This window comes from Peromyscus eremicus, chromosome 2 (assembly GCF_949786415.1).
Source record: "Peromyscus eremicus chromosome 2, PerEre_H2_v1, whole genome shotgun sequence".
NCBI classification, from domain to species: domain Eukaryota; kingdom Metazoa; phylum Chordata; class Mammalia; order Rodentia; family Cricetidae; genus Peromyscus; species Peromyscus eremicus.
The window spans coordinates 111,036,800-111,051,101 of NC_081417.1; the positions used below are offsets into that span (position 1 = coordinate 111,036,800).

At 38.6% G+C, this 14,302-nt stretch overlaps 1 protein-coding gene across 5 annotated transcripts in view; it reads right to left on the bottom strand.

Moving 5' to 3' along the window:
* The window catches only part of LOC131905037 (cytochrome P450 2J5-like), a 28,504-nt gene extending 15,518 nt beyond the window's left edge, over positions 1-12,986 (bottom strand). For 2 of the 5 annotated variants that reach the window (XM_059255999.1, XM_059256002.1), the window contains exons 1-5: positions 12,777-12,986; positions 9,435-9,597; positions 6,044-6,193; positions 5,188-5,348; positions 3,186-3,362 (exon numbers count right to left, since the gene is read on the bottom strand). In XM_059255999.1, coding sequence (XP_059111982.1) covers positions 3,186-3,362; positions 5,188-5,348; positions 6,044-6,193; positions 9,435-9,597; positions 12,777-12,986 — 861 coding nt within the window. The remainder of the gene's footprint in view (positions 1-3,185; positions 3,363-5,187; positions 5,349-6,043; positions 6,194-9,434; positions 9,598-12,776) is intronic. The other 3 variants (XM_059256001.1, XM_059256003.1, XM_059256000.1) reach the window with 2 other exon arrangements.
* Positions 12,987-14,302: the final 1,316 nt, after the last annotated feature.

Here is a 14,302-nt window from a genome sequence, read left to right on the forward strand (position 1 = left end):
TCAAGGACTAGAACTTTACATTAAATTTCCAATTGAACTGCATAGGTACAATAACTTATTTAGATGAAAGGAGGAAATTTGTGTGAGAATTGTTTGCACTTGCCACTCTGCTGTGACAATAAAGTTTACTTTAAATTAGAAAGAAGAGCTAGTTACTAGCTGACCAAAATTAGCCATAGAAGTTTTTGAGGACTGAGGACACATAGAGAGACACAGCAAGTAGAGGGGAGGGGCTTAGAAAGATGCATGGCTTTTTTGGATTGAGGAAGGAGAGAGAAAGGAAGTCACTGGGCACTTCTTTGCAACTTCTCTGACCAATCAGATATTAACCCTATATTTGACTCCTGACTTTTTATTAATAATAGAGTAGTTTAGATAATCATTAGACCCAAGTGTTCACAGAAAGCATCTGGCATTCACATGAATGGAAAGTAAGACTACCACATTCACATGCTTTTAAATTCTGAGAAACCATTACAGTGAAAAGAGAATGACAAACTTAGATTCCAATGTCAACAGTATTATATCTAAGTGTTTGACATAGAGAAAGTCACTTTACATTCCATTCTTCAGATGCATTTTATAAAGAGAGAATGAGACACATTCCTTGATAGGACATTTTTAATTCATGAAAATTAAGTAAAACATGGCAAACAGTCAATAATGCCATTATTTTTGTAAGTATCTGAAAGAATAAAATGAATTCCTCTCTGTGAAACAAATCCATCACCATATTAACTTTTATAGTTGAAACCTCTGTTTCCATCAATTATTTCTTATCAAATCCCATTATCTTTACCACCTTCCTCCTGAAACTTCAATTTGACAATATTGTTTTTCATGTTAATAGCCCATACCTGAACCCCATATGGTCCTATGAGGAGACAATGTGCTTATTGATTACTATGCTAACAAGAAGAAATAAAAGAAGGTGAAATAAGTTCATCATTTTCTCACTGAAAGAAGAGGTGTTCAAATTCCATGAGTCACAGATGACAATGATGATTCAATGCTGTACTTTAGTGAGTAGCCCACTGAACTAAAAACTACATCCAGTTTGGCTGTATTACTGAGTCCTGTCTAGAAGGATGGATGGTGGTGATAAGGGGGAAAGATGAAGGCAAAAATCCCATCTAAACCTTCTGGGTAAATTCTAGCATTCAGCTCAATGTTTCTTATGTTCTGACGTGGGGATTGAAATAGTCTAGACAACTGGTTTCAGGTCTGACTTGCAATTAAATGGAATTCTCAAGGTTAATTGCTACTCTGGCCCTTTGTATAGTTATTCAGATATGGACAAGTGATGGGGGATGCACAAAGTAAAGACAGTATTTTGATATTTTCAATGCTGTAAGACAAGTTGATGCCACACCACACTTATAAAGCTCTAGCCTTGTGCTAACTCATCTCGGGTAGACTAAATAATGATTCACTAAGAAGCCTACCCCCATATCTCTAGAACATGTGCTGATTATCTAATTTGTCAAAAGAAACTTTTACAGATGTTATAAATATAAGGATTTTGAAATTAGAAGTCATAATTTAGTCAAATAGTCCTGGTGTAACTACAAGAGTGGTAGGAATAATGGTTCTCAACTGATGGGTCATGACCCATTTGGTGGTCAAGGTCCTTTTTATGAGGGTCATCTAAGACAATCTGAAAACACAGACATGTACTATTGAGAGTTGCTGTTAGCAAAAGGGCATGGAATATAAAACAGGTGGCAACTAGTGTTCAAAAGGTCAACCTATCAGAACCAAAGGTTCTGGTATAGGACTAAGCCATCACTCAAGGTGTGTTGGAGTTACTGCCTTTTGAATGAATTGGCTGTTTCTTGTTGTAAACTTCTTGTGAAATAACAGCTATGGTACCTTCCCATTATCATGCATTTTCATAAAATGAATATATGTAATCTCATGATTACATCTCAGTCTTGTGAGCACATATATCTGTGGGTGATCAGGAAGATCACTTTTCATTTAGCTGTATAATTTTGGTATATAGAAAATATACTAGGATATGCTTCATAGCCAGATCCATGTCCTATGAGACTGTAGACCCTTAAAGTCTGCTTTATTCCTTTTCCTCAGACCAACACAGAAAATAGTAATCTCTCCTCAGTCTAACACAGACTACACACATTTAGATCATTTTTAACCTCAGAGCAAGATCAAACTAGACTAAAGGCCTTTGTATATAGATCATAAATTTAAAACTTTACAGTTATGCACAAGGCCAGAGTTGCAGGTGTCTTACCAAGGCTACAAACACAAAATACCCTAAGAGAAGCCTGCTAATTCTTTACTTGCCAAGTCTGCTGATAAAAAGCTATGTCTCAGAGTTTGTGACACTGGGCACTGCACCCCTTTCCTCTGGTCCTGAGACCTTGGAACCTTGCCTTACTATGGTAATGGTTCTGCTCCTTATCGTCTATTACAGGAATGTGCTATGACCTTGAGGGTTTTGAAACTTTTCTCAGGATTGCAAGGAGTCTCCTGTTAAAAATGTGAGAAGTCAGGCAAGAGAGAAACATGAGAACTGACTTAGAACAATAAAGTAAATGGACTGAAAGAGCACAGTGTGCATAGATTCATTTGATATCCCTCAGATTAGACTCCTGCTGCTTGTAAGCCTCTTACCCTGGACTCTGGGAAAAAACCCCTCAGGGCAGGTACCAAGAAGGCTTTTGATAGTGTACATTATGATTTATAACAGTAGCAAAATTACAGTTATCAAGTAGTAACAAAAATAATTCTATAGTTGGGAGTCACCACAGTATGAAGAACTGTATTAAACAGCTGCAGAATTTGGGAAGTTGAGAACCACTGATTTAAAAGAAGTAGAAATAGGATCAGACTCAGAGGGAACTGACGGAAAGAAAGACCAGTACCAGCATGGACACTGAGGAAATTCCTACAAGCTTAGGCATGTAGATGTCTTCTAGATGCAGAGAGAGAGTCCTAAAAATTGAGTTCCCAAAGTTTTCTAAAGCAGATAGCATATACCCACACTTAGCCCACTGTAAACATAACCTTATTATGGGTTTTTGTTTTGCAGAATTGTAACTGAATAAATCACATGTGCAATTTAAAATCATCAAGTTGCAGTAGGCTGTTTTAGCATCAGTTGGAAACTATTAAACCTCTAATTCTTCCATAAGATGTTACAGGCAGCATCTTCTCACCTTTCCCATTTCGTTTAGGAAAGCATCAATGAAGTCTCTCGACTCATCAGGATTCCAGTCTTTTCTGTGTTTATTGATTATATGAGAAACAAACAATTTCAGTTCTTCCCAGTTTCTAAAAATTTTTTGATGTGGTCCAGGAAGATGCTTCATTATCCATGGAAAGCCATTGTAGAGCTGATTGGGGAAATAAGACAATCATAGAGACACCGTGGCATCAATTTCCAGGTTTTAAGATGGTCTGGTTTTTCCCTCTTCATTTCTCACAGTGAATCTGTGGACTACTCTGACATAGGTTTTCTCTCTCAGTTCCATAGTGAGCATTTTGGTTCCACCAAGGAAAATATACTGTCTCAAATCTCTTCTCACCATCCCGATTGCTTGCTCGCTAGTACACACCACCATCTCTTCTACCTGGATGCTGCCATTGTATGAAGTAGTTTTCTAGTCTTATGCTCATGTCCAGCCTGTAACCTATAGGACTTCCAGAATAGTCATCTGACCATTTAAACACACGACTTCAGCCTGACTCAGTCCTCCACTGTGTTTCCATTATACTCACAGCAAGTCCAGTGACTTTTCACTGTAGGTTCTATTCAGCTGGTCCTTGAGTACCTGTTCCCTTCTTCCTGTCACTGTTACTCTTTATGATGTGCTCAGTGTCCTCTGTGCTTGCACCTGATTTTAAACATTTTCAGCTGTAGCTCATCATGCCCAGAAATCTCTCCTCTGGAATCCATATAACCCCTGCTCCTGTGTTCATGAAGCCTCTGCTAAGTGGCACCTCCTTAGAACTGTCTTCCAGATGTTCCTCTAAGTGATAGCTGTCTGTCACCCTCTCTCTATTCCTCTGTCATGACTTTTTTCCTCAGGAAAATGATCAGAAACATTTGTGTTTGCAGGCAATTCTACAGCACAGTGTTTCATTATGATGTAATTGCCATATGAGTAAAACTGTATTTTTATTGAAATAATGCGGCTATTGAATCAACTGTTTTTACTACTATGCAGAAAGTTAATAGTATGGTGTAAATGGTAAGGATATGGGTATGAATATTAGTTGTGATGCTTTCTAGGGATGGTAGATTAATAATTATTTGATAGTTAATAATAATGATGATAATTGCTATTATTATTAGTTTATCTTGTTTCAGATTCCTGACACCACAAAAAATGCCATGTGTGGCAGTGTGTATCTGTAATGTTAACAGTGGGAAGGAACAACAGGAGGGTGCCTCGGGCTTGCTAGCCAACTATTCTAGTGGATTTGGTGAGCTGCGGATTCTATGTGAAACTGTGGCTGAAAAAATAAGCTGGAGAGTGACTGAGGATTAAACACAAAGTAGAAATTTATCCTTGGCACTCAGGTGCACATATGTGTACCTGCACAAACACATGCACAAATATGCACATACAAGGACATGTACACACAACTCTGCAGACACACATGCACACACGTGCAAAAATTCAAAGGCGAAGAAAGGAGTATCCTTCATTTACATATGATATATTTGTCTAAGAAATCAGTCACATAGTACTTATAACCTTTACAGGAGTTTGCCAAAGTAGATCAAAACAACATCATTAAGCAAAATCCAATTACAAAGACACAATAAAGAATCAGGATATCACCAATCTGAATTTCCAAAGACCTAGACTTAGTCAATACTCATCAATAATTGTTAACAATATCAATGTTAGTGAACATTGAGAATAACAATAATCATTAGATTAAAAAGTGCATAGCCTCAAATATATGCATACAGTTATTGCTTTTCATGAAAGTTAGAAATGCTTATTATAATATTCCCTATTATTCAAAATCCAAAACTCTACAGGCTGATTTCAAGGATTTATATTGAATTCAGACTTAAAAGGTTATATTTCAGATTTATAATAGCAAAAAAACAAAACAAAACAAGAACAAAAAACTGAAGACTCTATCTCCAGTAGCAGTTTCAAGATCCCCAAGCAAGTCAGGGAAAGTGGTCTTTCTACTTACTCGGCCCATCACTGAAGCCTGCAAATATATGGCCTCATCCAGTAACTTCAGCAGCTCCTGAAACTGGCCATCCTCATATTCAAAGCGCTCTCCAAAGGTGACAGAGCAAATGATATTGGAAACTGCATTTTTTAACTTCAAGTGAGGATTAAAAGGCTGTCCTGGAGGTGGGGAGAGGGGGAGATAAGTCCTTCAAAGTTATTTGTTTCTATTTTCTATAGACATTCAACTTCACATGAAATACATAACAGAGATGCATATGAGAGGCTGTATCCAAAGAACCGTGTATGGGGCTAGAATTCATGAAGGATTCAGTCAGTGCCTGGAAAGTCAGATACACAAACAAGTTTTAAATTCAATAATGTGTTTGATGACCTGTTCTGCAGCACTCCTACTCAAGGTTATGGTAAGACATTCACTATTTGATCATAGCACACTGCAAGGGCTGGCATAAACGCCATGATGGTTCATCTTCCTTGTCAACCTGACTGGATGTAGAATCACCATAGAAACATATCTTTGAGTATCTGTGAGGAACTTTCCAGGAAAGTTTAACTGAAGCAGAAAGACCCACCTCAAAGGTGGGCAGTAGCATCTCCTAGGGTCCCAGATTGAACAAAGATGAGGAAGAGCACCAACATCAGCATTCTCTATACTAATTGACTGTAGGTTCAATATGACCTACTGCATTATGCTCCTAGCATCAGTACTTCCTTTCCATGAAGGGTATACCCTAAAAGTGTGAGTCAAAATAAACCTTTCCTTTCATCAAGTATTATGTCAGAAGAACAGCAAAGTAATTAGGAACTAATAAATAGCTGTCACAGCCCCCAGCACCTGCCCATAAGATGCCCACCTCCCTCCTCTCTTATGGCCTCTACAAGGTGTACGGCTTCCTCCTGGATGCGCTGCTCTAAGCTCTTCTTTCCCAATCCAAAGTTCCTCAGTGTCATCAGGGCAAACCTTCTTTGTTCCTTCCATGTCTGACCATTAGATACAATCAATCCTGGAAAAAGGAAATTCACAATTATAATACTGTGTGTCTGTTATATGAACTTGTGGCAAACACTAGAGACATGAAAACCCATCTGTGCAAAAATCTCCAACAATGGACAGAATGGTCAATACTGTTGGTAGCTTGGAACATTAGGAATTTGAAAAAAGTTTCTATATCATGTAATTTAAAACATAAACTCCATAGGTTTATCAGCAAAACCTGGGGTACATTTTATTAGCAGATATCCTGATTAGATTTTGTCACTTGAGAAAAGGAAACCACAATTGAAGAATTGCTTCAATTAGATTGGCCTTTGCCCATGTCTGTGAAAGGCTGTTTTGATTGATGATAAATATGTGAGGGTCCAGCCCCTAGGCCACCATGGGTGGTGCCATCCGTGGGTATTCGGGCCTGGGATGTGTAAGAAAGCTATCTGAGGTTTAGCCAGTAAGCTAGGCAGTAAGTGTTGTTCTTCCATGGTTTCCACTCTAGTCCCAGCTTCAGGTCCTTCCCTGACTTGTCGCAATAGTGAAGTATAATCTGAACACTTGAGCTGAAATAAAGCCCATCTTCTCCAAAATGCCTTTGGTCATGGAGTTTTTCACAGCAACAGAAAGCAAACTAGAAAAGTAGGAAAAGCAAGGAACAGGGTGTAGCTAAAGTTTTCCTGCCTGTCCCACAGTCAGGGCAAATCTCTCTCACCTGCCATTCCCACAGCTGCTCAAACCCGACCAAGTAAACACAGAGACTTACATTGCTTACAAACTGTATGGCCGTGGCAGGCTTCTTGCTAACTGTTCTTACAGCTTAAATTAATCCATTTCTATTAATCTATACCTTGCCACATGGCTCGTGGCTTACCGGCATCTTTGCATGCTGTTTCTCATCATGGCGGCTGGCAGTGTCTCTCTGACTCAGCCTTCCACTTCCCAGCTTTATTCTCCTCCTTGTCCCGCCTACACTTCCTGCCTAGCCAATGGCCAATCAGTGTTTTATTTATTGACTAATTAGCAACACATTTGCCATACAGAACATCCCACAGCAACAGGGCATACATTCAAGCTTTGAAGGGACACATAGATAGTTGCTAAACAAGAATACAAAACTCAAGGGTCTCTGATGCCAAAGCCATACTTTAGTTGTAAGTCACATAAATGTAAGTAATGATTTATGTTCAGCTAAATACCAGGAGTGCACTCCTGAATAAGTGAAAGTACATGCTCTTTGCATTTTAGAAGAGAGCCTATATAAAGAGGACCTTTAAAGCTAGACAAGTGATTCCAAAGGCAAAGAAGAAAGAATATTTGATGCAAAGGAACAGAGCAGGAGTGGGTGTGGGTATCTCCGCAGACCACCATTGGATGGCATAGGCAATACCTGCATATTTCCATTTATTTACTTCTAGAATGCTTTTCAATGGTCTTCAATATCATTGTGACCTCTCCTTCCAAGTAAAAGGGCCATTGCTGACATCAGAAAACTAGAAGACCTCTCAACCTTATCCTATATGACCCTTGATAAGCAGCTTAGACCTGTCTTTCCTGAACCTCTACTTTCCAGAAGCACTCTGGACAATACTTACATACTTTCTTCCTATTTCTCAATAGCAAATCATAATAACTTTAAAAAAAATTAAATAATACCACTTTTTTTCTAGTGAACTCAGAAATAAAAACATCACTCAGATATATTAAGTAGCTATTCAAAATACTTGCCCTGTCCCAATTTTATATAACTCAATGAACTTCTTACAATTAGACTGGCCATTCCTAAGCAGTTGACCTTCCCCTAGGGTTTACACTCACGGTCAATTACATTTTTTTTTGAGACAGGGTTTCTCTGTGTAGCTCTGGAGCCTTTCCTGGAACTTACTTTGTAGCCCAGGCTGGCCTCGAATTCACAGAGATCTGCCTGTCTCTGCTTCCCAAGTGCTGGGAGTCAATTACATTTTTATGCACTTACCCTCCCACAAACAAAACAAAACAAAATCACAATTTTGAAACTACAAAACCAAATAACTAATGTGTTCTACCTTATAACCCACCTATTTTACTCCTGGGCATATATCCAGGGAATGCCATATTATACTGTCTTAATTAGTTTTCTATTGGTGTACTAAAACATTTCATCCAAAGAAACTTATAAAAGAGAGAATTGTACTCAGAGATCACAGCTTCAGGGGGTTACAGGCTATGACTCTTGTGGCAGAAACAGTGCTAGAGTAGTAGGCAAGAGCTCACATCTTGAGACACAAGCATGAGACAGAGAGAGATAGTAAGGAATAAAAGCCTGTTCCCAGTGACCACCACTCCTCCAACAAGGCCATACCTCTTAAACATTCCCCAGCTGTTCAGCCAGCTAAGGACCATGAATTCAAATATATGAACCTATGGAGTCCATTCTCAAAGCACCACAACTACAATAGATATATTTTCATCTCTATTTTTATTGTTGCTGTATTTGTGATAGCAAAGAAAGGGGACAAGCCCAAATGGCTATCAACAGATAAATGAAGAATGAACATGTGATAAATATATAAAGTAGAATATTCTTTAGCTTTAGTAAAATGAAATTGTCAGAAAATGAATGCACTTAGAAAGGATAATTAAGCAAGATGACCAAACTCCAAAAGAAAAATACGTGCACATTTTCTCTCCCATGTGCATCTTAACTTATGATACATGCATGTATGTATCTACATAGGTATAAGTGTGAGTATAGTATACCATTTAGAAAGGAGGCCAAGAAATGGAAATATTAGTTTATGAGGAAGAATAGAATGCAGGCAAAAGTATACATGAGTTTTGAAAGATGATATAAGTACTTGCTAGTTTATTTTCTACTATCAAACATTAAAATAGCATAAATCCTCAAGATGAGGTTGGAAAGCTTATCTTCTTTCATCTCATTCTCCATTTTTGAGAAATCTAAACTCTTACAATTTTCAATACTATCTGTTGATACTCACTATCTAGCTCTACCTTATATTCCAAAACCATAAACAGAACTGCTTTGCTTTGCAAATTTAAGGCATTTCAGACAGCACTCTTATGGTCATGTTTATTACTTTTCTACTAATAATTCCTCATAAAAGCAAAACCTAGCAACATACGTGGCTTTTCCTAAATGCTGTCCATCAGGAAATGCAAAAGGCTTCCTTTAATGATAACATTTGTTATGCAATTGTCAATGAAAGGTACCTTTCTTATGCTATAAAAAATTGAAGCACATACCTTACAATTAAACTTACCATTATTACCAGAAACACGTTCTCTAACAGGACTGATAGGACGATTTAAAAAGTTTTGATCCAAGTGTGTAAACATTTCCTTGATTAAAGGCAATCCAGATACAACCACCACTGAAGTGCTGCCCAATTCCAGGCTAAATAGGTTTCCATACTTCCTCACAAACTGAAAAAATATTTCAATATCAGAGTTCAATATGACTCTGTATGAGGATCTAGGATGTTAAGCATCTGCAAAGCCAGTGGGATCATATGATGGTTTTATGTATTTCTTCATGAATGAAGAGATACAAATTGATCTGTGGAAATTTTCTGACCTCCCTTCCATTGCATTAAACTCCAATTTAGTTAACTTCAAGAATGAAATTAACCCTATATAAATTCAATAATTATGGATGAATATGAATTAGTTGAGTGTAACACTTGCTCCTAAAAAAGCCATGAGAGTGTGTCAAGGAATAAGCAAGATCTCAAACCTGAAGCCTCTTAGACTATAGTAAAGCAGAGAACACCCAAATTGCCAAAGACCAGGTAAATCCACGCTATAACAAGCCTGGACTCGTCCAGGCAGTGGTGGCATATGGCTTTAATCCCAGCACTCGGGAGGCAGAGCCAGGCAGATCTCTGTGAGTTTGAGGCCAGCCTGGTCTGCAGAGTGAGATCCAGGACAGGCACCAAAACTACACAGAGAAGCCCTGTCTTGAAAAACCAAACAACAACAACAAAAAACCCCAACAAAACAAACAAACAAAAACAAAAAACATGAAGCATGGACTCCTTAGTAAATAAACCTGTCAGTTTAGCCAGAAGAGAATATCTTCTCCCCAGTCCCAGCTAAGTATGAAAAGTACAACCAAGGATGGATAGTGGACATGGATAAATATATGAACTTCTGGGTTATATGAGTAGCTCATACATCCTCTCTTAAATTTTTTCTTTGAGGAACAGTGAGATTAGCAATGCAAAAGACACTCTGTTTACTGGTTTCGGACATGTAGCTGCACAGCTCCCAGCTCCCTCCTGAGACTTTGAGAAAAGAATGAACTCTTTGTATAAAGGGCACATACTCATGGTAAGGAGGAGAACAAGGACAGAGTGAATTTCCAAATCACACAGGACACTCCCCAAGTTAATGTACAGTATCTTTCAAATTAAATTTCATCAACTGTATAATGATTTTACTGTTCTGAGCATTTTCCTTATTTGTCCAAAAAGGCAAATGAGTTGCAGGGAAATTAATGCAGCCAAGGAGGCAAAGGTCTTGGCTGCAGAGGGAATTTGCAAGATATTATGTAACATTTGAAGACTAACATGATAAGTCCATAGGACTCTAGGCTTTACTCAAATTTGGATGATGACGACCAGCCATCAGACTAAGAGGGGGGGTTTTGAGAGAGAGAAACAGGGAGACAGAGAGAATGGAGGAGAACGTTGATGAAGGTACAGAATGTCGAAGCTTGTGAAAATGTGTGACAAATGATAATGTATGATCAATGTTAACATGTGTTCAAGGGTCAGCACTGGGTAGACCCTATCTCTGCCATCTGTCTGTCTTGGACATATCCAGCTGTCACAGTGTTATTAAACATAAGGACTTCATTCCTTCCATTATCCATGGTGTTCAGCTCCATCTTTATTTCAATAAACTTGTACCTTTCCACAGTGACCACAGAGCCCTGGCCTATGTGAACACTGTCAAAGCAGATATAATGATTTGTTCTTATTCCTAAATATTACTCCTTCATTAAAGCTAGAACCTAGACTCAGTAATTCATTTGTTCTTTATCCAGAGTCCTCTGTTAACTTCATCCATTGTAGCACAGTCTTCTCTGTCATGCTCATAAGGACACAGCTAATGTGTATGCCTTTTCTTTTAAGAGAAGTCAGTGATGGGAGCACATAATAGAAGGAAATTTCTCATTTTATCTTGATGGATGTTTAGATGAGTAATTTTGTCCTTAATAATAATTTTCTGACTAATTCAGAATATATAGTAAAGATTTGTCTGGGTCAGCTAAAAATGTCAGATTAAGGTAAGTGACAGTTGCCAACTTCTACAACCTACTCAGTCAGTGGTTGTGCTTGCCTGGTATTCAGCATTATAATACTCCTTACAACAATGAATGTCACATTCTATCTTTACTGGCTTCCTGCTCATGCATTTTACCAGTGTAGAAGAATTGGGTCAAAACCCTTTATGATATAACTGAGTAAAAAGGGACATGCCAGCTGACCTCTTAGGACCCTAGTGTAACAATTGTGGAATGTATAATGGATAAAATGACAAGGAGTACATTGAGATGGTGTCATAGTGTAGAGGAGACTTGCACTGTGCATCATCAAGCAAGCCATTAACAACATTACAAAGCAATGAGTTACAAAATAACTGTGGCCCCAACCCAGTTAGTTACTGAGACTTAAAATCAGAAATGGTAATAGCAGCAGAAAAAAAGGGGTAGTGATTTGAAATTGGAGCTGGAGAAGGAAGATAAAACCTTGAGAAACAGAAATTTTACAGCAGAGATGTATTTCCAATACATTTAGCAATCAAGTAAATGTTGAAAACAATGAAATATTCAAAGTGTACCATTAGGGAGAGGACACTCAGTCATTAAATAGAGAAGGATGTACACTTGAGGCTGGGGAGATAACTTAGTGGATAAATACAAGCATGAGGCCTGGTATTTGAGTCCCAGGACCCATGTAACAAATTGGAAATGGTGGTGCTAGTTTCTAATCCCAACTCTGGGTAGGCAGAGACAGGCCAGCCAGTATAGCCTAGTCATCAAGTCCTCCGCACCGTGAAAGATCTTATCTCAAAAAATGATTGGATGGTTCCTTTTCCAAGGAAGGAGATCCAAGGTTGACATCCTACCTCCACATGTACCAGTCTATACATGTGCACTTGCACTCTCACAGGTACACACACACACACACACACACACACACACACACACACACACACACCTCCCTCATACAAATAAAGAAACAAGAAAAAAAGATGTAAACTTAAAATGATTTGTTTTGATATAAATTCTTAAACTTAAGAAGCAATAGACCAAATATACAAGATAAAAACACAAACAAAACTAAACAAAAACAAACAAATAAACCCCCACAAAATACTGTACCAGGCAGGTGTGCCGGATCGGGCTTATAAACTAAAGACCTTTTTCAGTGTGCTGGAAAGGTGAGGACAGAAGAATGGAGTATGTTAACTGGGAGAAACCAAAACTAGCAAGTCATAGAGTTCAATCCTCCTGTCCAGGCCCTCTGCATTGTCCCCAGATCTCCAGCTCAGGATTAGGATCAGGATACAACCAGGCCCACTAATCTCCTTCCTACCTGCTGAAGTGCCAAGTGCAGCTGCTTGAAATCTATTTGAAAGAAGTTGCCCACAAAGGGCAGGCGCTGTGGTCCTGGTGGGTAATTCTTGGGGTGCCTGCTTTTGAGGAAGTCAGCAAGGAACAGGAAGGTGACAATAGCCAGCAGCAGAGTCCAGGGATTGAGTGCTGACCAGAAAGCGGCCACCAGGGAACCCACAGAGGTGATCATGGTTTGGACCTTAGTAGGCTCCTCTCTGGAAAGAGCAAGAGCAAGGGACAGTAAGCCCTCTATAGTGGGGCTACAATGTCTGTTTACAGGCACTTCCCAATCCCTTATGACTTTTTATGCTCTTCCCAGGTCCAAGTCCTCTTGCTGCCCTCACTGCTGGGTGAATCAGCCTGGTATTGATTTCTGGAAATAAGCCACACACCGCTGGAAAAGATAATTCATTGCTTATGTCCTTAAAACGAATTGTTTTGGACACCATAGAGACTCCTAGGTTTACAGTTTCCATGCTCAGATCCCAGGCATTGAGCTTCTGTCTCTGGTCATCCTTCCATCCAGTGGCTGTAAGCTGACTTCTGTGTTCATTGATGAAGTTGAAGACTAGATAGTTATAGTTTCGTTTTGTTATGATAGCAGCTAAATTAGGTACAAAACTTCGAACTCACTAAGATAGGATTAATAGTGGAGTATTTTCTCTGAATTTGCCACATACAAATGGACTGGATATTGTAAATGTAATTCTTACTTAAAAACTGTTCTTATTGTGTATTTAACATATTCTTACTATGTTAAAGTTAAAACCCTTCCTTTTTATTTAGACAGGAAGGTGGTAATGTTGTGGAATATTACTTTAACTAGGCAAAGATGTGTTACATTTGTCTATGTTGCTTTTGTTTAGTTATGTAAAGATGTGTTGCTATTTCACTTTGCCCACCTAAGCTACCTGGTTGGTCTAATAAAAAGCTGAATGGCCAATAGCTAGGCAAGAGAGGGATAGGAAGGGCTGGCAGGTGGGCATAGAGAATGAGTAGGAAGAGAAATATAGGCTTGAGAAGAATAAGAACAAGAAGAAGAAAGAAGAAGAAAAAGAGAATGAGGGAGAAAGAGAGGGACTTGCCTGGGCAAAAAGCCAGGCAGCAACCAGCTAGCCAGACACTGGAGGAAGCAGGAAAGTAAGATACACAGAAAGAAAGAAAGAAAGAAAGAAAGAAAGAAAGAAAGAAAGAAAGAAAGAAAGAAAGAAAGAAAGAAAGAAAGAAAGATAGAAATAAAGGAGGAAGGAAAGTAAAAAAGCCCTGAGGCAAAATGTAGATTAAAAAGAAACAGATTAAAATAAGAGCTAAGCTGAGGCTGACCATTCAAAACTAATATTAAGTTTCTGTGTCATGATTTGGAAGCTGGTTGGTGGCACAAAAGAAAAAAGCCTTCTACATCCTGTGACTGAAGGCACCACACACAGAACATGAACTGTACCTACCTGAAAGCATCATCCTCACTGGTTCATTTTCATATTTCTGGAAGATGCTATTCATACTACT